This window comes from Cyprinodon tularosa, unplaced genomic scaffold (assembly GCF_016077235.1).
Source record: "Cyprinodon tularosa strain WSP-4 unplaced genomic scaffold, ASM1607723v1 ctg800, whole genome shotgun sequence".
Lineage (NCBI taxonomy): Eukaryota > Metazoa > Chordata > Actinopteri > Cyprinodontiformes > Cyprinodontidae > Cyprinodon > Cyprinodon tularosa.
The window spans coordinates 100,111-123,433 of NW_024039564.1; the positions used below are offsets into that span (position 1 = coordinate 100,111).

Consider the following 23,323-nt stretch of genomic DNA (forward strand, 5'->3'; position numbering starts at 1 on the left):
ATTAATTATGTTATAGGTCTAATGTTTTATTTTTTTTTCTTTAAACTGTTTGTGCTTTACAGCCATCTGAAACAGTTGCTGATATTGGCAGGACTATTCAATAAATAGAGTTTCAAACACCTTGAAGGTCATTACTCTCCGTCAAATTGTAATTATCTTGAAGACTTTTTCAAATCAAAATTATAGCCTTAGTATTGATTTCAGGTGGGAGAAAGGGTTTGTCTGCTGCTGCTCATGGTCACATGGTTTCTTTTTTTTTCAGAGCTGGCCAGCCTGTTACTACATCTTTAGACTACAGGAAAGATATGATGCTGCCTTGTACATTTTTACTTTTATTTATTATTTTAAAGCAGTTTGAATAGTTTAATTTCAATTTCTTTCAAATATTACTTTATTTCTATACAAATACCAACCTTACATTCCTTTTCTCGTTTTTCGTTTTGTTCGTTGGTTTGTTTTTAGACATTTTATAGACATAAACCCAGAGATAGAGAACAAATCTACCTCAGGCAACATAATTCCCAAGAAAGCAGGGAAAGTCGAACATAACAAGGCAGTCACAGACAACCTTGTTGTTTTTATTATTATTATTACAATTAAATTTGGTCCTGTCATATTTTTCTTTTTGATCTTCTTATTTGTTATAATTGTACATGTTTTATTCATTCATTCATTAATTCATGTTATTTTTGTCTCCTGCTGCTCAAACAAATTTCCCTCGGTGGGATTCACAAAGGGATCTAAGTCTAACGCTGGGTTTCAACTCTCCTCTAGAACTTTTCATGGAATTTCATATAGATCAGTGAGAACTTATTCATGAGTTCCTTTTTTGTTATTGCCAAATGTTGATCAGAAAATATTCCTACTAAAACGCCTTTCAAAACGGCTATAGACTGAAGACAGCAACTTGTTTGACTTTGTAGGATGCCACTTTGGTTATTTACGTAAGTTGTGCTGGCAATGTATGTTCTTTAGAAATGTCATTTTCTATGTTAAATTCAGAGCATTCATCTTATGTTTTATGGTGACTTATTCAGGAAAATGTAAAAAGAAGGCATACTTTGATACTTTCATTTTTTTCTACTCATATTTAACATTTTTATGTTTATTCAATTTTATGATAATAGTGTTACATGTATGGAATGGAAGTTTTACATTAGAAAAGACAAAAATGAAAAACATTTTCAAGGAAATAGATTAATTTTCTTGTTTAGTGAAGTTTTACTTGTATATAAAAGATTAATAATATTTATTTGCATTAACAATTTTTCTTGTGGTCCTTTTTGTTAAACAAATGATCACATTTGAATCTTGCATAGTCAAGTGTATCCTTTGCTTTATGGGAGTTATAGTTTATATCTCAATTGCAATGTTTGTTGTGAATAAAATCAATTTAAACTAAAAAGTGAAAACAATAGCAATCAGTTTCATTTCCTTAGAAACATTAAACCAATGATGTTTAATTTAATTTAATTGTCTCAGGAAAGTGCTTTGAGATTAAGTGTTGTGAATTGGTGCTATATGAATAATTTTTGTATATTGGTTATTTATTCTCCAGGTGCAGAGCTTTCATATATTTAAAACACTTTAAAGTACAGTATTTAATTTTTTTAAATCTTTTAACTCCTCACTATTATTATTCTTATACATTTATCTAAGGTCCATATTTGTATTCTATAATGTAAATTCTATAATGTTTTTTTTATTTTAGTTCAATTTATTTCTATAACAAATGTCATCTCAAGGCACTTTACAATTCAACCAGATCATCCAGTCAGATTGATTCAAAGTTTTCTATCTAAGGAAAACCAGCTGATTGCATCGACTCATTGACTCTTCAGCAATCCCTCACACTAAGCATGCTTGTAGCGACAGTGGAGAGGAAAAACTCCCTTTGAACAGGAAGAAACCTCCAGCAGAACCAGGCTCAGTATGAGCGGCCATCTGCTGAGGCCCACTGGGGTTCAAGGAGACAGAAGCAGACATAGAAAAAGAAGCATAGATACAAAAGGCAACCGTAAAAGGCGGCCCCGTTTTTGCTGCTGTTAACACCACAATTTCTCCATTGTGGGACAATAAAGGGATTTTCTATTCTATTCTATTCTATTCTATTCTATTCTCCCTTAAAAACAGTAAAATGTAAATTTGAAAAAAAAACTGTTTGCACCACGGACCGCTATATGTCTGGGGGTGGGGGTGGGGGGTCAAGTAAAATGATACGACTGGCATAAAATCAAATACAAACAGCATAAAAATAAAGCAACAAGCCGGTCCCATCTAGGCTTAATCGGAGACAATGACAGGCGAAGTGTGCTCCTGATGTCCAGTCTGCTCCATAGATTTGTTTTGGTCGCTGTAACTGCAGAAAATCCCGCTTCACAAAGATAGGATGTTATAGATAGGATGAGTCTTGAACTGAATTAACCTGTGTCAAGAGGCACAGATGCACCGACTGATGTAATTGGGAGAGAATACCGCAATTTTTTATATTTTTCAAAATAAAACATCACTCAGACTCTGATCGTCGATAAATCATATATATATATATATATATATATATATATATATATATATATATATATATACATTTTTCTGTGCGGCCCGGTACCAAATGACCGGTACCGGTCTGCGGCCCGGTGGTTGGGGACCGCTGCTGTAAATGACTATGTAAAGCCTTTTCTGGCAACTCTGCTGCCAGCAACCTACTGCAACTGCAAAAAAAAAAAAAAAAAACACTGTAATCACCTAATTCATGCTAAACAGTGACCTACTATACATCTTGGCACCAAAATCGAGGCTGAATTTCAAAGAAAATTTGTTAGGCTATCATGTATATCACCATAGGCAAGGCAAGGCTAGGCAAATTTCACATTTCAGTACAAAGACAATGCAAAGTGCTTTACATGATTAAAATATAGGAAACAGAATCAAAGCAAGTAGGAAATAAAATAAAAATAAAAAAATAAAATAAAAAATGCAGAAATAAAAAATAAACTAAAAAAGTTGAACTAATGATGTTTTAGTTGAACTGTTTAGGTAGAACAGAGGAAGGCAATCCTAAAAAATGTGTTTTTACTCTTGATTTAAAGGAACTCAGTCTTTCCGCACTTTTACCGTTTTCTGGAAGTTTGTTCCAGATAAGTGGAGCATAGGAACTAAATGCTGCTTCTCCATGTTTAGTTCTGGTTCTAGGTATGCAGAGCAGGCTGGAGCCAGAAGACCTGAGTGGTCTGGTCATCCATGAAGCTCAGACTCTTTGAAAAACATAATATCCAAAAACATGTACTTTCCATTAAGTAGAAAATCCATTTTACTTTAGAATTGTGTGGTGCTCAATTGTGTTTTACATAGGCTTTCAAAAAAGGAGAACCCACTGATTAACATTTAATGGGTAACTTATTATTAATATCAATGCCACCAAAAATAAGTTCAACCTACAGGTTAAACAGACCAGCGGGAGTCTAAAACCCAAGAAGTTACGAAATGATTGCAGCAAATTAGGCTTTAAAGGAGAAGTCAGGTTATGTTCAGAATTTAAACCTCTGAAAATACTTTAAATATGAAATTTTCCCATCCTGTTCAATAAACGATAAGTGTTTTTAATTCAGAGTGGCAAGAGACTTCCAGATGGGCATTACCGGCAACTACTGGAATGGAGTGTGAATCGGGATGTGCAGCCAGACGGAGATGACGCGTTCTGCTCATGCGCTCTTGTTATCAGAGAACCAAGCCAGGGAAAAACCGAGCCGAGCCCACCTCTGGAACTGGTCTGCAGTTAGCTCGGTCCGGTTGTGTCTATCTCGGTTCAGTTCAGTTTGCTTTCCATTTACACACGATAAGTTATGTCAGTTACTGAGCTCGGACCGGTCTCGGCACGGTTTTTCAAGGGTAGAGTAAATGGGGTAACTATGCGTATTTCCTGTTTGCTACCTTACCAGCTTATTTTGTTGGGCATAAAGGGCTGGTTATCCTCCAGCAGCAGTCAGGAACTAGCTGTGGGTCTAAATACGGCCAAGGCGGTGAGAAAGTGGGAGCAAGTTTGTGCGACAACGGAGCGACATGAGGGCCAAAAAGAGCGGGGATCCAGGTGGAAAAAGGGTCGCAGCATTCCCGCGCACCTCCCTCTTCTAGCTGGTCCATCTTCACGAGTTGTTTTACACAATGGTGGTCATACAAACAAAACAATCCAGTAAGGAACCAAACAGGAAATATAGTGTAGAGCGAATGTAGAATTGACCAATCAGAGGCCTCCTGTCTGCGGTTAGCTACAATTTTGGAGAGGTGCAGCAGAGTGTCTGCGGAAGGGGCGAGGCATATTTGCATTCACTGCGACACACACGCAAACGACCTGGTTTCTGAGTAGAAATCAGCATTAAACCAGAAATATCTGTCATACCTGCGACAAGCTCACTGCAACACACTGCTGCGGGAGGATAAGCAGCCCTTTAGGTGTTACTATATTTGGGCAAAATGTCGCTCCCAGACTCGGTGATCGCAACGAAAATTATTATTTTTATTTTATTTTTTCTGATTTACACTAAATTCATCAAATCCCTGCAAACGTATTAGTTTTAGGTATAAATAATGATCCATTGATTATTCCTTGCTGACCAGGCTGTTCATGGAGGAAAAATCTATTCATTACAGAGATCCTTTAGATTAGAATTGACATTTTATTTTATTTTATATTTTTTCCTAGACTTGAAGTGGAGATGTTTGGGTTTCCGAGGTGACGCATGTGTAACCAAACGTGACACTTCCTGTTTCTTCCCGTACGGCAGAGTGAGGGAAGCGCGTTGCATTGTGGGCGTACAAACAGCACAGAGGGGGACAACACAGACCACAAAGGAATGAAGGCAGCACCTCCTGTGACTTTTAGGAGCCTTTTGTTGTGATGTAAATCTGCCTGAGCGGTTAATAAACTGTGAGCTGGAGCGGCTGGCAGGCGGACAACTGCCTGACAAGAGCGGGGAATGTGAGCGGCAGCAGCGGCAGGGCGCGCGGCTGTCTCCGACTGCTTTTTGTCAGCTTATCCATCAGCATCCAGAGGCCACGGCTCTCTTCCCAGGCCTCCCGCCCGAAGGTAAACTCACATTTTACAGCCTTGTCACATGAAATAGAGACCCGCTCTATGGGGCATTACCTGCGTCTGCTTTGAAAGCCGAGCTAAGCTAACTAACAGCTATTTGCTCAGGTTAGCGTTAGCATAGCTAACGGTTGTTAGCTGTAGCATCAAAACAAACGGTTGGAGACGAGGAAAGCGGAAATAGTTGGTCTCGAAATAAGGTTAATGACATGTAATGATTTTAACTGAAGATGGAGACACTTGGTTTTGGGCTTTGATTCGTTGCATTTTTTTTCGTAAATTAGGATTTTTTTGGGGCAACAGAAGAAGGCAGAACTAAAAGCTAAAGATAGTCGTCGTTCTCTTGTTTGGTTTGTGAATTGAGAAAAGCTGTTCTACTCTCGCCGCCCTGACACCGTTAGCCGGAGCCGGTAGGCTGCATGTGTTCAGCACCTTGGTCCTCCTCCCTGCACACCTGCAGCTGCTGCCAGCCTTCCTCAGCCTGCCTCTGTCCGGTTTGAGTTGATGCTACCTGGAAATACAACAACCTGGCGGACCCGCTTATCTGTTTTCTGGAATAAAAAAAAAATGTTTTAATAAAATTATTTTATAAAATATTCTCTCATCACTGAAACCGTTTAGGTGAAAATATTTATAAGACTGAAATTATCCTGAAAAACGTTTAAAGGGGAAGTCTGGTCAGCAAGGAATAATTAAAGGATCATTATTTATACCTAAAACTAATATCCTCGCGATGATTTAATGAATTTAGCATTAATCAGTAACAAAAAAAAAAAAAAAAAATCATTTATCACTGAGTCTAGGGGCAGCCATTTTTGCCCAAATATTGGCAGTTTTTTTTTTTTAAATCTGTGTACTTGTGCGTTGTGGTGTACTCGTGAAACTTCATCACCCTCAGCCATAGTACTGTTCCAATTCACAAGAACAGCAGACTTAGAATGGTCAGGGCCGCTTCTCAAATCACAAAAATGCAGGTATAGACTCGTGTCCTCGCCAAGTCTGTTCTTGAGAAGAACACAGGAAAGTCTGGACTCTGGGAGAACGGGAGCATGCAGAATAAATCTGGTAGCCTAGTAAATCAGCTCCACCCGCCAGCGGCCAAAATCATTTTTGCCTGCGAGTGGTCTAGCCACGATCAATGCCCCACCTAGATCTGGCGGGCCAATCACAACGCAGAGATGTGTTTTGAATTTTCTGGATGCAAAGCAGGCGGGGATGCTGGAGAAAGCACAACAAGGGAGATGGCAACAACTATTGGCACTAGGGTGCACGACTGTGTTAAAAAAGTTATGCAGATAGATTTACTGTCACAAGTTGCAGTTATATACTGATAATGTCAACTAACCTCGGCTATGTTCCGCGGAAGAGCGACAAATATCCTTGGCTCCTTAAGTCTCTCTGTGTTTTCGAGGAAATAGACTCCCGAGCTCTCTTTTCAGCAGCTGTCCGTTCTGCGGGGGCACCTGCTTCCACCTCGTATTCAATCCACCTCCAATAAATTGTCAGATTTCGTTCCAGACTATTAAACACCGTTTTACAAGCTCAACAGAGTCGTTTGGATTTCCCCAGTGTAATCAAAACGTTTACTCCAACTTTCTGTAATCTTTCTGCCACTGACAACGGTTGATTTGAACTTCGGAAAAGTGTTGTACAGTGGTGTAGCACCCCGGCTACTCCCATGTAATTTTTGCACAAACAACAACAATAGTCCAACTCCATGATCTAAACAAGTTATCCACTGCTCACATCACATGCTGTTTGTTTACACTCCCCCAACAGCTTTCTGTCCCGCTTTACGTCACAGTCGGTTGGAAGTACACTTCGCTGCAGCAAACAGAAAGGGGCGGGGACGGACCACTATCAGTCTCATACCTTATATGGAAATGGGACCATTTCATTCCGGAACTGACGGGGGCGCTAGTGACACTATTTCCTGTACCGACCGTTTCATAATAATTATAATAATAATAATAACGTATTTTTTTTGACAACGCCTTTCAAAACACCCAAGAACACTTTCAACATTAAAAATACTAATTAAACAGTAAAGAAATGGCTACAAAACGTGATATGTCACGGGGCATGTCTGTCACGTGGTATGTCCCTTTTTTATTTTGAAATCTTTATTTAAAATTATATTAGTAACAAAAAATCTAAAATAAGCAACAATAAGGAATCATTATGGAGATGTATTTATCTATCCTTACACCCTATATATGTCTAACAAAAGTCATAAAAAATAAAATAAAATCAATATTTTGGAGACAAATGTACATTACATTAAGAGCACATTTATCCATCCATTAATTTTTATGAATTATCCTCAAGTGGGGTCATGAAGGCTGCTGACCCTGGACAGATCCCCAGTCCATCGCTGATTAAGAAAACAGATATAAACAAATACATGCCGGTGCTGAAGTTCAAATAATATATTTTGATGTTGTGAACAGTACTCTTAAAATAAATAAGTTATAATCTAAAATATAATAGCCTTTGGCTTATTTAATAAGAACTAGATGGAAAAGAGGTTTGGTCTGTAAAACATTTAGTCAACAATTTTGGCCAACTTAGTACGTCCATTCATGGTGCACTTTTGTTGTTTATTTGCCAAATATTTTTTCTTATTATTCTCATTGTGAATATAATTTACAAACAAACCAAAGGACTTTTGAACTTTTAACAAGTGCCATTCGGTAACTAGAATATACTTGGTTGCAGGTGACCTGGCTCAATTATTATCATTATTGACCATAATGTCTCCTATAAGGACTCCAGCTCAACTAGTAAACTGACTGGTGTCCCACTATTCCATTTAGAAATACCATATTAATTTTATCAATTGCAATAAATTCATAAACTGCACTCCAAAAACATGAATATCCAATTGTAGGAAAACCCAAAGTGATTAATTAAAACCTTAAATGTAGCTTCAACCTGGAAAGACTCGCACAGAAAGTAGGTTTTAGAAAGTTCATTTGACAATAATCTTCAACTTTCTGATCCCGGCAGTAGACACTGTACTGGTAACCACCAGAGAATTATCTTTTTTCTACATGAAAACCTTTTTGAATAAAGTCTGTCTTCATCTCACCTGCTCAGCCAATCACCTGCTCAGGTGCCTCCCTCCCAGCCTAACGGCGCCGGTCTCAAGTCCTTCACCCTTCATAAAGTCCAGCTTGATGTGTGCAACTGCTCCTCACCTGAGCTTCCATCACCTCCACCCTGATTACACCTTCGCTTTGCTCGTTTAATCTTATGTTTGTATCTGAACAATATGTTTCTGCAACTTATTTTTTATTACATAAAACAAGTTGATTCTAACTGTTAAAACATAAACAACTTGTCTGTATGTCAGGTTTGTAAAGAAAATTTGTATTTATTCCAGTCATTGTTCAAAAATGTATAGGAAACATTGTATATTGCAAGTTATTAGCTTTGCTTGCATTTAAAATTTTCCAATTGTTAAACAACGCTGTTACAATATATTTACAACTACTTTATTGGTCCTACTGTCTCTCCAACAAATTACAGCCACAATGTAACTTTGTGGAAACGACACCATTTCTATGAAAACTAAATGATGTAAATCAACTGAGCTACAACAAAAGGAACTTTCAAAAATGTAAATAATATTGAAAGAACACATTATGAAAAAGGAGGACTGCACAAGTCAAAAGGTAAATATTCTTTATCAGAAACGATTTCAAATGGCATGTCACAAAAAAACTAACAATATGTGACAGATTGTGGAAAGCAACTTTTATTTTCTTTGAATTCAATGTTGGCACTCAGGGCAAAGTCCAGGTATGCCATCACAGTAGTAACGAGGGTAATCTCCTCTCCTCCGCATCTGACAATAAAAAAATAAAAAAACAAACAAAATAAAAAACAGGTGCATTGCAAGACTGTAATACAGGAAGAATGGATGATACATATGATTATGAATGAATCTTACCTGTAAGATTGGCGGTATCCTTTCTACCTGCATGGTGAAGAGCATTAAACAATAATTAATACTTTATATCTCTCAGTATCTTATCCTTTCATCTCTAATGATATAAAAAAAAGTTGTCCAAATAATGAATTTTAATAAAAAAAAAAAAAAATCATTTAGGGTTTTAGTCTCATTTGCACATAAAAATACACAAATCAAAATTACTAGTTATGTGTAAATTTAAAAATGAACCTCAATTTGTGCCTCGGCTCCTTTGGCATAGGTGTGGTCATCAGCACACAGCCTGTAAAAATACAGATATGTTCTAAGTGAAAGATGAATGCAAGTCCAAATAACATCAAAACTGCTTCAACCCTTTTAATTCTTCTATCCTGATTTTCTTTCAGACTTAAAAAAATAAGCATAGAACAAAAGTACACTGTGAATGGACATAATACAAATTCTATGACTTAAAACAACAAAGTGATGAATTTTAGCTGCAGCTTACCTCACATTTTGCCCTCTCATTAACTTTTTTCCGCTTTCTCTCCTTTTGTAGTTCTTCTCTGGACCTTTTAAAAAGGACAAATTGAAGGTTCTCTTAAAAAACTGAATCTAGAAAAGCGTATTAATTTACTATGTGAAAAAATTTTTTAAGAAGGTAAAATTACCTTTTGTTGATTTTGTGGGTTTTGCATTATGGTTAGTGTGCCGAAAACCAGTGCAAAAACTTTTTAAACTTCTTTCTTTCTTCTTCCTTTCCTCTTAACCCCGCGTCTTTAAGGCATTTATACTAGTGATTATGAAAATAGCGCCCCCTTCATTTCCGGAATGCAATAGTCCCATTTCCAAATAAGGTATGGGACTGACGGAAAGGTCCGTCCCCGCCCCTTTCTGTTTGCTGCAGCGAGGTCCTTCTCGTCGGTTGCGCTCATTGGTCAGAGCGTTGGCCAATAGACACAGACATGGTTTGAAAGACAACGGGTTGTTCTCATCAACAATCTTCTGATGTCTCATTCATCGGAATTAAATTACACATTTAATCTCAGATTTAGTCTGGTTTATCAGGCTATAAATCTGGGTCAATCGGAACAGAAGCGTACTGATGACGTCACCACATTCTGGCTCGTCTGGAGCTGCATTTCACCTCCTGTTATTAATAGTCTCTCATGATAATAAAAAAAATTCTTACTTTTTTCATTTAGTGAGGGGATAATAATGAACACAGTCAGATCAAAACAAATCAAATGAACTCAAATAAAACAAAAATATCGCCATCAGAGCCGATTGGCTAACCTTAGCTCTGACTGCTGCAGACGGGCTAACGTTAGCCCTGGTTGCTGAAGACGGGCTAACGTTAGCTCTGGCTGCTGCTGTTGAGAATTTCCAGAGGACTTCACCATTGAAATTCACCAGAGCTATAGTGAAACTGACAATGCCCACGTGCATGGCAGCTGGATGCTGGAATACATCGGGTTTTTTGCATCCGTCCCTTTATGTTGATTGTCTTTACTTTATTTTGATTGTATTTCACATATTTTTCTGTATGAACAGATATGGTCAGATAAGCTGATATGATTTAGCTAAAGCAGTTCTTACTATATCCTCTGTTTTAAGGCATATTTTAGTAGTAATACTTCAGATTACATGCATGCATATTTGAATAGAGATTTTTTTATTTTTTTATTTTGAGAATAAAGGTGTAATATTACCAGAATGAAGTCATCATACCACAACCTTTCAGAAAGAAAGCTTGGAGCTCCGACCAGCAGATGACAGTCGACCAGCTCCGCCAATCAGCAAGCTGAGTCCACTGTGACATCCTGCCCAGTTTGATGCTGGTTATAAAAGATTTCCTTACCTGTCAAACCAATGCCAAAGTATAACTTCACAGGATGCTCTGAATTCCTTGTTTTAGGGAAGAAAGTGCTTCTTGTAGGAGTTGTCATAAAAATACAACTTGTTTCTCGTAATTTTATGACTTTATTCTTGAAATGGAGAACATAAAATCTCTAGCCTGGCCCCGATACTCCGTGGTAGCAGCCCTAGATCCTTGCCTGAACTGATCATACACTATTCTACTGCTGATTAACCCAGAGACCAAAGCCACACTGGCCATCCTCTGCTACAAACCCATTATTGGTTTGATTGGTCATGTTTATGCCAAAATAAATTACATGAGACCAAATTGTTGCTTAGGCATGACCAGGGCAGTGAGGGACATTGAAAGATCCACTTTCTTTGAATAGAATTCGATATGCATAGCTTGAAAGACGGCCACATAAATACTAAAAAACATGGCAATACCTGCTTAGAAAGAAAATAAAAATACAAAATAGCTTTCCTGGAAAAGTTAGATAATTCATAGTTTTCAGATATTAATCACCACAGCTTGTGAAAGAGCCTCTTCTTAAGCAAAGCTGTTTTCTGTTAGCTGTTTTTGTTGGTTTATAAACGATCCCCTTTCTGTGATGCTGCAGCCCGGTTCTATAATTTACTTGGCCTCTACAGGACCAAGACGACGTACTTTTCCTCTGCTCTCTGTGTGTGGTGGGTAACGCTCTCCCCCTGCGAGAGCCCCCCTCACTTAAGCTTTTGCCTGATGGAAAATCTCATGCCTCAGAGAGAGAGTGCACATGTCTCGCAGACAGCTGCTGAGCGTCCTGCAGCACGCTGGCCTCCACATGGGTCTGGCTCACATCGCTGTGCATCTGCTTTGATTGTTGTTACATAACCTGGCGTTTTGTTCTCCCAAGCATCCCAGCCCTCTTCTTCACCCTCCCCTAACACTGCGTACCCCATAGAGAACAACTTTTAACCTTCAGTTGAGCGCTTTTTAATAGTTTTCCTTTATCTTCTGAGAACTCTTCTTTTTGAATATGCCTAATTATATAAGTACATGTCCTTTATTTAGCGGTGAAAAAGATAAATATTACATGACACTCTGAACAAAAGAATCACAAAGAAATGCAAATACTTCACTGGCAGTTTTAAAGTTTTATTTTGGTTGATTTCTCTGTTAAAATGTTCTGTACAGTCAGAAGATATTTTAATGGACAAGTTTGGGCATAAAGGCAAGGCAAGGTAAATTTATTTGTATAGCACAATTCAGTACAAAGACAATGCAAAGTGCTTTACATGATTGAAATATAGGAAAATAAAACAGAATCAAAGCAAGTAGGAAAAAAAATGCAGAAACAAAAAAGAATATTAAAAACAGTTGGACTAAAGAAAATAAAAAGTTGAACCAATGATGTTTTAGTTGAACTGTTTAACTAGAACAGTTGAAGGCAATCCTAAACAAATGTGTTTTTAGTCTTGATTTAAAGGAACTCAGGCTTTCCGCACTTTTCCAGCTTTCTGGAAGTTTGTTCCAGATAAGTGGAGCATAGGAACTAAATGCTGCTTCTCCATGTTTAGTTCTGGTTCTAGGTCTGCAGAGCAGGCTGGAGCCAGAAGACCTGAGTGGTCTGGAGGGTTGATACACTGATAGCAAGTCTGTGATGCATTTAGGTGCTAAGCCATTCAGAGATTTATAGACTAACAGAAGCATTTTAAAGTCTATTCTCTGAGATACAGGGAGCCAGTGGAAGGACTTTAGAACTGGGGTGATGTGCTCTACTTTCTTAGTCTTAGTGAGGACACGGGCAGCAGCGTTCTGGATCAGCTGCAGCTGTCTGATCCACTTTTTAGGCAGACCTGTGAAAACACCGTTGCAGTAATCAATTCGTCTAAAAATAAACGCATGGATTAGTTTTTCCAGATCATGCTGAGACATTAGTCCTTTAATCCTGGAAATGTTCTTCAGGTGATAGAAAGCCCACCTTGTTATTGTCTTTAAATGCTTTTGGAGGTTGAAGTCTGAATCCAGCACTGCACCTAGATTTCGGGCCTGATCAGTGGTTACTAGCTGAAGCGACTGAAGCTGTGTGCTAACTTTAGATCTCTCCTCTATCGGTCCAAAGATTATTACTTCAGTTTTGTTTTTATTCAGTTGAAGAAAATTATGGCATGGCTAAATAATCTTTTTTTTTTTTCCCTCATCAGTGCTCTGTAGCGCCACCCTAAAGGCAAAAGCCAATTGGGTGTGTGTGTGGGGTTCTCTGTAACTCCTCCCTCATCTCCATGGTCTGCAGTGTGTACTTCAGGTGTTTCCTGGAATGGTCCTTTAAAGTGCAATCATTTCCGTTCCCCTCAGCGGTCAGGTGTTGTTACCTGGGTGGAGAGCATCGAAGTATGTTGCAACTAACGATCATTTTATTAGTTATCTGTTGATTAGGTCTGGCGTTCCAAAAAAGAACTGCATCTAGGGCTGAAACAATTAATTGGATTAATCAATTATTTAAATAATGGTCAACCAATTTAAGAATTGTTTAATCGTTAACTGGAATATAGAGACTATAAAAGGTCTCTTTAGCTGACAGAACGACCCGCTTAGAGCAGGAATTATACCAAGATTGTAAAAAAGTTATAATCTGTCAGTATGCTCTATCCAGAACTCCTCAAGTAAGAAAGTGTTAGTTTCACCTGGTTCAATTTCGTAAAAAGATTTTATTAAAAAATCTTTGGCTATTCGATTATTAATCATCATTAATCAACAGATTAATCTATTAGAAAAGTAATCGTTAGTTGCGGCGCTATCTGCATATTTTAGTGAGATCATAATCCCGATGAACAGAGGATGTTTGGAGGTGGACTTTCTCACTTAAAAGGGTGTTAAAACTATTTTTCCAACTCATAAAGTAAATAAAGCAAAGCACCGAACAGCCAGAGCGTTGAAGCATCTTGACCAGCGTTTGATCCAGTGTCCAGATTTCTGCCTTTAGGCGTTTTTTGACGCCAAGAAAGGCTTTCAGTGTTAACGAGACATTAAACTTTTGTGATCTACTTTGATTTGTTTTTGCTATTTTGTTGCAGGACAGATTTCCTGTAAAGAGCAGCCTGGACTCCAAAATGGGGGTGAAAACCTTCACCCACAGCTCCACCTCCCACAGCCAGGAGATGCTCGACAAACTAAACGCCCTGCGCAATGAGGGACACCTGTGTGACGTCACCATCCGGGTCCAAGACAAGCTCTTCCTGGCTCATAAAGTGGTCTTGGCCTGCTGCAGCGAATTTTTCCGCTCCAAGCTCGTTGGCCGACCAGAAGAAGAGGAAAAGTTTGTGTTGGACCTTCATCATGTGACCGTCAGCGGGTTCGCTCCACTTTTGGAATACGCCTACACCTCCACCCTTTCCATCAGCACAGAGAACATCATTGACGTCCTGGCTGCTGCTAGCTACATGCAGATGTTTGCTGTGGCTAGCACGTGTTCGGAGTTCATGAAGTCCAGTATTCTGTGGAGCCCGACTAACAACAACGGCCCCAGCATCGCAGCGGATAAACCACATGAGGCGGCGGCCGAGAGCGCCTCGTCGAACTGTGTCCTGACGCCGCTGGACGGCAGCGTGTCCCCTGTGTCGTCCGACTGCAGCGTGATGGAGAGGAACGTTCCCATCTGCCGGGAATCCCGACGGAAAAGGAAAAGCTTTGTAACGATGGCGTCGCCGGAGAGTCCGCTCAAATGCACTACACAGATGGTCACCACCTCCCCTCAGATTCCCAACCCCTCCCCTTCGTTCTCGGACGGGCCCGCCCCGCCGGTGGAGTCCTCCCTGGCCTTTCCCTGGACTTTCCCTTTTGGCATCGACCGAAGGTTCCACTCGGACAAATCAAAGCTGCCAGAGAGCCCCCGCTGTTTAGAGCAGGGCGCCCCGGGGACCTCGGAGGGCGTGGTCGCCCGTCGGCTCAGCGACTTCCTGACATGCGAGAGCTCCAAGGTGGTGTCCTCGCCGGCGGCAACGGAGGAGGAAGATGTGAGGGTAAAGGTGGAGCGCCTCAGTGATGAGGAGGTTCAGGAGGCATCATCACAGCCGGTCAGCGCCTCTCAGAGCTCCATGAGTGACCAGCAGACGGTGCCAGGGAGCGACCAGGTCCAGGAAGAGCTGCTAATCAGTCCTCAGTCCTCTTCTATAGGTGGGAAATGTCAAATATTATCTTAATATTAGACTAGAACTGAAACTGTGAATTGGATTAATCAATAATTGAAATAATTGTCAACTAATTTAGTAATCGATTAATCGTTAACTGGAGTATAGAGACTCTAAAATATGCATTTAGCTGACAGAGAGACCCACTTAGAGCAGGAATTATACCAAAATTGCAAAAATAAAACACAAATATTTTGAATTCAAGATAAAAATCTCTTTTGTCTATCAATCAGTTTTAGTTTCACTTGGTATAATTGTGCAAAACGTCTTCTTTAAGGAAACTTTGGCTATCCGATTATTATTCGAAATAATAATTTACAGATTAATCGATTTGCAATATAATCGTTAGTTGCAGCCCTACACTGAAATCACGGTTAATCCAATTGTTTCAGCTTTGGATGAATCTAAACCTAATCTATTTAAGATTAGCTGCTTTAAGAGTTGTTCGTTTAACTTTGCCTCCATGATTCATTTTACTTTTTGCTTCCCAGGCTCAATGGATGAAGGAGTGTCTGAAAGCTTGCCTTCTATGCAGAGCACCTCTAATGCTGCAGGACACACAGAGGATGATGAGAGGTATCATGACTTTGTTGAGGCCTTTGTCAGAACTTGCCATTAAGAACATATAGACAAGAACCCGATTACAGCATGTCTGAACCCCGCCTGTTTAGATAATAAATCTAGATCTAGAACCTGCTCACGTCAGACATTAAACAACTGACGCATGTTATCGTTGTCTCCTACCACTTAGATGGAAATGGCTTTAAACAGGGCAGACTTGACATCATTTGGAAAGAATTAGAAGAAGAAACCTTCTCGTTAAAAAGTTCCATACAGGCTGACAGGCAAACAGAATTTAATAGAGAACAGAGCAACTCACAAACATTACAGGTGCTGGTCATAAAATTAGAATATCATGAAAAAGTAGATTGATTTCAGTAATTCCATTTAAAAAGTGAAACTTGTATATTATATTCATACATTACATACAAACTCATATATTTCAGATGTTTATTTTGTTTAATTTTGATGATTACAAATGACAACAAATGAAAATCTCAAATTCATCATATCAGAAAATTAGAATATTACTGAAGACCAATAAAAACAAAGGATTTATAGAAATGTTGGCCAACTGAAAAGTATGAACATGAAAAGTATGAGCATGTACAGCACTCAGTATTTAGTTGGGCCTCCTTTGGCCTGTATTACTGCAGCAATGCGGCGTGGCATGGAGTCGATCAGTCTGTGGCACTGCTCAGGTGTTATGATAGCCCAGGTTGCTCTAATAGTGGCTTTTAGCTCTTCTGAATTGTTGGGTCTGGTGTATTGCATCTTCTTCTTCACAATACCCCATAGATTTTCTATGGGGTTAAGGTCAGGAGAGTTTGCTGGCCAATTAAGAACAGGGATACCATGGTCCTTCAACCAGGTACTGGTAGCTTTGGCACTGTGTGCAGGTGCCAAGTCCTGTTGGAAAATGAAATCTGCATCTCCAAAAAGTTGGTCAGCTGCAGGAAGCATGAAGTGCTCTAAAACTTCCTGGTATGTGGCTGCGTTGACCCTGGACCTCAGAAAACACAATGGACCAACACCAGCAGATGACATGGCACCCCAAACCATCACTGACTGTGGAAACTTTACACTGGACTTCAAGCAACGTGGATGAAGTGCCTCTCTTCTTTTCCTCCAGACTCTGGGACCTTGATTTCCAAAGGAAATGCAAAATTTACTTTCATCAGAGAACATGACTTTGGACCACTCACCAGCAGTCCAGTCCTGTTTCTCTTTAGACGCTTCTGACGCTGTCTGTGGTTCAAGAGTGGCTTGACACAAGGAATGCGACAGCAGAAACCCATGTCTTTCATACGTCTGTGTGTGGTGGTTCTTGAAGCACTCACTCCAGCTGCAGTCCACTCTTTGTGAATCTCCCCCACATTTTTGAATGGGTTTTGTTTCACAATCCTCTCCAGGGTGCGGTTATCTCTCTTGCTTGTACACTTTTTTCGACCACATCTTTTCCTTCCCTTCGCCTCTCTATTAATGTGCTTGGACACTGAGCTCTGTGAACAGCCAGCCTCTTTAGCGATGACCTTTTGTGTCTTGCCCTCCTTGTGCAAGGTGTCGATGGTCATCTTTTGGACAACTGTCAAGTCAGCAGTCTTCCCCATGATTGTGTAGCCTATAGAACTAGACTGAAAGACCATTTAAAGGCTTTTGCAGGTGGTTTGAGTTAATTAGCTGATTAGAGTGTGGCACCAGGGGCCATCAATTTTGAACCTTTTCACAATATTCTAATTTTCTGATATGATGAATTTGAGATTTTCATTTGTTGTCATTTGTAATCATCAAAATTAAACAAAATAAACATCTGAAATATATGAGTTTGTATGTAATGTATGAATATAATATACAAGTTTCACTTTTTAAATGGAATTACTGAAATCAATCTACTTTTTCATGATATTCTAATTTTATGACCAGCACCTGTACATATATTCAGATCAATGGAATGGGATACTGATCGGATGGTTTGAAAAATGGACGAAATTTAGCCTGAAAAAAGAACGCAAGAGACTATGGGGGAAAATTAGAATTAACAGCATTGATGAAAAGAACTTAATGATCTTTTTTGGAGCATTGATGCTTATAAAGGATCTACGGTAGAGCTTGTTTGTCCACTTGGGGAGCAGCGGCCTGCTGAGTTTATAGCCTCTTTCCCACTGAGCGTAACTCTTTAACGAGTGTTTTTCTAACAAGGATCGACCCGCTAACAAATGCCCTCCCTTGCACCTGGGTGTCTGGTGATAGCATCACACTGGGTTAGCGTTGATGATGTCACCAGTCTTGTATACCTTTATTTTTACCTGGAAGTCATTAAGAACAAGTTCTTATTTACAGTGGAGGCCTGACAACTGGAGTAACCACTTAGGAAAAGGAAAGTAGGGCTAAAATAAATACAATCTATTTGACAGAAATCAGGAACGTGAACAATGGAGAGCGCCGTGAAGAATCCAGGGTATAGCTTTATTGTTTCTCTCTGTCAGCTGTCTGAATCCCTCTCACCAGAGCTGCTCCATTTTTATGGAAACAGATTTGATTCTGCTTGTTTGATAAGAAGCGTCTGGCGCCCTGTGTTGACGTCCGTACGTTGGGTTCAATGGTGTCACGTAATTTAGCCAGTCAGCCCGGTTCTGGTGATCCTACAGCATGCCGATCAGAGCAGAGGATATTTTAACGTGGGTCACTGGCTGAGTTGTTTAACCCAGGTAGACGTGCATCAGTGAGCCGTTCCCACTGCCACTAAAAGCCCATTGTTCCCGGGTTTAAGTGGGTTTTTCAGCCAGTGGGAAAGTGGGATATGGAACGATTGTCTGAGGTCCACACGAAGTCAAACCCTGGCCTAAACGCATAAATTTTTCACCAAACCAGCCTCTCATCCATACGAAGCCGGCGTTTCGGGGTCTGTAAACGATCTTTTTTTTATTCAGCCTTCAGAGTGGGAAGATTTTGAAACGCCGTTTTCGCGTTTCCATCTTTAAGCTCTAACTGCATTTTTTTTTTTACACGCATGCGTCATAGCATCGCCTCTAAACACGCATGCGCGACACAGTATCACAACAACAATGGCGCCGTACTGTGTTGAATGGTTGCTGCTCATGCTACTCACCCTGCTGTCGGGCTTACAACAGAATCTTCTTCTTCTGGAATATCTCCAGGAAGAACAGAGCAATATGGACGACATAGTTCAGCACCTGAATTTGACTGAACCACGAAAATGGGCCGTGTATAAATATTAGTGCGCATGCCCAACATTTCGTCGCTTATTTTTGCTTTGGCACCACAGCGCCACTTACAGGCCTGGCATACATTTTGCAGCGTTTTCATGCATTCGTGTGGACGCTCACATTTATTTTACGTCTCCGTCTTTGCGACAAACGTTCTGGAAAATATTAGCGTTTCGTGTTCGTTTTGACTTCGTGTGGACGGGGCCTGAGAACTTCTTAGGTTAGCAAGCCGTGGAGTTTGTGGAGAAGTCTGAATGATTTTAGCCAAAAATGTAGCTTAGTGAAGCTGAAATCTGATTTTTGTCAAATATAGATTGTTGAAGTACTTCATGTTTTCTTTGTGTTGTCCGAGTTCCTGTCATTATTTGTTTGGATCATCAAAGCTCCTCATCCCTGGAGAATAAAGCTGTCTCCTTCTGGAAATGGTTTGGAAAAGGCAACTTGGTTTCATCAGTATGGAAGAGGATTAGGGCCAGTGGGGAAAAAAAAGAAAGTTAACTGATTTTTTAATTTTATTTCAGTTTAGTGTGGGAAAAAGGTCAGAATTCTGAGAAAAAAAGTCCGAATTCTGACTTTTTTCCCATGTTAAACTGAAATAAAATAACAAAATCAGTGACCTTTTTTTTTCAGTGGCCCTAATCCTCTTCCGTACATCAGTGATTTAAAATATGGAAAGTTATTATTAGTTAGATTATATCTATTTAGATTATATCTAACAGTTATTGTTCAGCTTTTTAAATGTTATTGTTTACTGCTGAGATTAATGGAGGAGATTAATGTGAGGCTACGTTATAGGATTTACTTTAATATCTAACTGGACAGTGCATATGAAAAGGGCTTTTCAGTGTTAGCTATAAATTTAACTCGGCTGTAGTTCATATAAAGTGGCACCAGAGGGCAGTTTAGCATCTATTCCCCTGTAAGATTTGGGATTAAAATCCTTGTAAAACACAAATTGTTCTTAAAAGCTTAACATTCAAAAGAATTTCCTTGTTTGTGCAAATAAGCTTGACCATGAAAGTTTATTCCGATTTACCATCTTTTCAAAGCTGCTATTAACATCTCTCTCGTGTTGCAAGCTTGTAGCATTAGCTTAGTGAGTTTGTGTTTGCTCCTAGCAGACACCGTCAGTCTTTTCAGCAGAAAAGTGTCTAATGTGAAGTAACACGAACAAATCTTAAGCTACGTTCACACAGCAGCATAAAACGACTTAAAACCTTTTTTTTTTTTTTTTGCCCTCATTGGACCTGTATCTGATCTTTTCATGACAGTCTGAACAACAGATCCGATTTTTTTCCAATGCGATCCAGACCTCTTGGCTATGTGGTCCTGAATCTGATACGTATCTCATCTTTTCAAATGCGACCCGTTTCGCGTTCATCCAACCAATAATTGTGGACGATAATGCAGAGAACAGTCATAATTTTCCACCTTCTTGAAAAGATTGTGTTGTTGATGCACTGGCTGAGGTTGGGAAAGAAATGAAAGTTTGCTACATGCGCTGCAGCTCTAGCATCATATTTATTTCCATAAACACAGCGATTGCTTGCTTGTAATGTCACTGCAGCTTCTACTGCGTTTGCGGGTCACTTAACTGGTTTGAATGCAGTTCACACGGGAGATCACATACAGGTCGCATATAATTAGAAATGTGAACACAACAAAATCCCATAAAAAAAAATCTTAATTGAGCATCAAAGCCTGCAGTCTGTTCTCTTAAAATTTCCCGTTGCACAAAGATCAAAACAGTCATTTAATGCCAGAAATAAATGGAACCTTTGTTGTAATGACGTGAGGGAGATTTAAATGCCTCTTTTTAGAAAATGCCATGCATGCCCTTTAACTGAAGTTATCTTTGGTATCTGTTTTAGGCTGGAAGGTATTCAGTATCCATACCACCTCTATATAAGCCCCTCAGCTCGACCCGGCACCAACGGCCCTGATCGACCCTTTCAATGTCCGACCTGTGGAGTCAGATTCACACGAATTCAAAACCTGAAACAGCATATGCTCATACACTCCGGTAGGTGAAAACCAAAAATGCCATGTCTGTTTCTGTTTGTTAGAGGGCTTTTCTAGATCTACTGTAAAACATCAGCTGGTACTAATGTAAACACAAGTGAACCTGAATACCGATGGTATCTGAAGTATATACGAAATATATAAAGGTTCTTTTATTCTATTTTACTTACCTGAAACCCGCAGATGCAGCTAAACTGACCGTGAGATCCAATAACTATTGTCTGCAGCACATGAGGTTTAAGGTAGTGTTATAAAAACCTATGTTTAACCTTTTAATGGAAGAGATGAACAACATAAATAAATCCAAGAGTTTGTCAACAACAACCCCCAACTGACGTCTGTACAGGTCTGCATGCTTCATTCATCCCAGCTAAACTCCACATCCACTGAAAAGTTCCTGAGTCGACAAAAAAGAACTGCAGAACGTTTGGAGGAAATAATGTCGGACACATAATGTATAAAATAACTTTTTTTAAAGGTGCAGCAAGAGATCTTTTCTAGCGCAGTTTTTACCATGTGGCTTAAATATCTCACAGCCACATCTCCCACAGCGACTTAGCAAGCAGTGAAATAGAAAGTCTGGAAGTGAAACTAAATGAAATGGGCCCTGCTATAGTGAGAAATCAATGAATAACCTCAACCAATCACAAAAGATGGTCCGTTCTACATGATTGGTTCCATGACACGTCAATCATGGCTGTCTGCTTGTGCCCCCCACCTATGGTGACCAGATTTGGCTTTCTAAAAAGGAGGACACTTTTTTTGTCCCCCACAGGGCCACCGGTGTCCAGGCTACCATTACCGGGTCGGGTTCGGTCGCTCTGTCCCCAGTCCCCGGAGCTCTCGGCTCGATTCTGCTGCACTGAAGTCGACCGAAACCCCGGATGATTTTAAAATTCCTCCCAGACATTTTTTTAGGTATGAAAAGTAGGACATGTCCGGGGAAAAATGGAACGTCTGGTCACCCTATTCAATAGGGGTGTAAATAATAATCGTTTTGTATCGATGCATCGATCCAACAGCTGACGATCCGATGCATCGATACGTCTGCAGAGAATCGATTCATGTTTTTTTTTCTCTGGTCTATTCTTATCCATTTGCTCCTGGGCGTAATTCTCCCTCCCGTGCTGCAGTGGCGCTAAACCTATTTTGCCCTCCTACCTCGCTTCCTGGTTATACTCTTACAGCGGTGTGTTGCAGTGAGCTTGACACAGACAGTTTTGATTAATGCTCAATATTGAACCGTGGTCTGTGCTACACGCTGTGGGTCTAGATACGGCCAAAGCGGCGAGGAAGTGGGGGTGAGTTTAGTCCGACGACGGAGGGACATGAGGGCCAAAAAGAGCGGAGATCCAGGTGGAAAAAGGGTCCCAGCGTTCTTGCGCACCTCGCTCTTCTAGCGGGTCAAACTTCACGACTTGTTTTCCGCAAAAACAAAAACAAAACAAGCCGGCCTCCTGTCTGCGGCACTGTCTGCGGTCAGCTACAATTTGGGAGAGGAGCAGCGGAGCGTCTGTGGAGTGAATAGTTGGAGTGCAACTTTTCTACTTCTGTTATTTGCTGTTGTTTCTAAAAAAAAAAGCATCACAATATTACAGCTTTCATTGATTTATTTCAAATTTGAAATATTGTCTAGCCTGTAAGGTGTAAAAAAAAAAAAAAAAAAAATGAACCAATTAATCGAATCCTATCGTGGTGTATTCTTGAGTATCGAAAATGGGGGTCACGTGGGAGCACCGAACAAGATGGTCGCCTGAATTGGAGCTGCTCATCAAAGCCCTCAATTTGATCTAAATCCGGCATTTAAATCCGGTCTCTTCTGACAAATACTCAGTCTTTAGGTACAATAGGTGTTTCGGTGCCGGACAGTCAGCCGTTTTGAGGCAATGATGACTAGAACATCGTCTGCCAAGCATGGTGCTAATGCTACAACTAGCGGGGCTAATGCTAAACCAGCTAGCCAAACCACAGAGGCAAGTGTGCTGCTTGAAATGCAACAATCTCTCAAGAAAGCCACGGAGGAAATGGGAAAAGTTGGGCAGCTGTTGACAACTCTGCAAGAAGAGGTGAATGAGGTAAAAGAAGCTAACAAAGAGCTACGAAATGACGTTGACCAGATTATGCTACGTCTGGATGAAGCGGAAAGCCGCATCTCGCAGCTAGAAGACGAGAATGTCAAGTTATGCACGTCTGCAGAAAAAAGTGCTAAAAAGTGCGAGGAGCTTCACCAGGCTATTGAAGACGCCGTTAATCGTGACAGGAGACAGAACCTCCGCTTAATTGGCCTGAAGGAGAAGTCTGAGGGCGGAAAACTGGACGAATGTGTGAGACAGATCATCTCTGAGGCGCTCGGTGTTGAGCTTGACCGCACACAGCTACAACGGGTCCACCGCACCGCTGGACCAGTCCCTGACGAGGACAGACCGCCCAGACCCATCGTGATGCGGTTTTTAAGTTTCCTTG

At 40.1% G+C, this 23,323-nt stretch overlaps 1 protein-coding gene and 1 long non-coding RNA gene across 4 annotated transcripts in view; one reads left to right on the forward strand and one right to left on the reverse strand.

Moving 5' to 3' along the window:
* The first annotated feature begins 4,768 nt into the window (after positions 1–4,768).
* The window catches only part of zbtb44 (zinc finger and BTB domain containing 44), a 40,749-nt gene continuing 22,194 nt past the window's right edge, over positions 4,769–23,323 (forward strand). Inside the window, exons 1-4 of one of the 3 annotated variants that reach the window (XM_038271624.1) lie at positions 4,769–5,083; positions 13,938–15,036; positions 15,542–15,626; positions 20,710–20,861. In XM_038271624.1, the coding sequence (XP_038127552.1) occupies positions 13,974–15,036; positions 15,542–15,626; positions 20,710–20,861 (1,300 nt within the window). In that variant the 5' untranslated portion in view covers positions 4,769–5,083; positions 13,938–13,973. The remainder of the gene's footprint in view (positions 5,084–13,937; positions 15,037–15,541; positions 15,627–20,709; positions 20,862–23,323) is intronic. The other 2 variants (XM_038271625.1, XM_038271626.1) reach the window with 2 other exon arrangements.
* Positions 8,599–9,723, reverse strand: LOC119774219. Its single transcript, XR_005279501.1, has 5 exons — positions 9,692–9,723; positions 9,529–9,592; positions 9,273–9,324; positions 9,042–9,068; positions 8,599–8,936 (listed from the first exon to the last, which is right to left on the reverse strand). It is a non-coding gene; the product is annotated as an uncharacterized LOC119774219 (long non-coding RNA).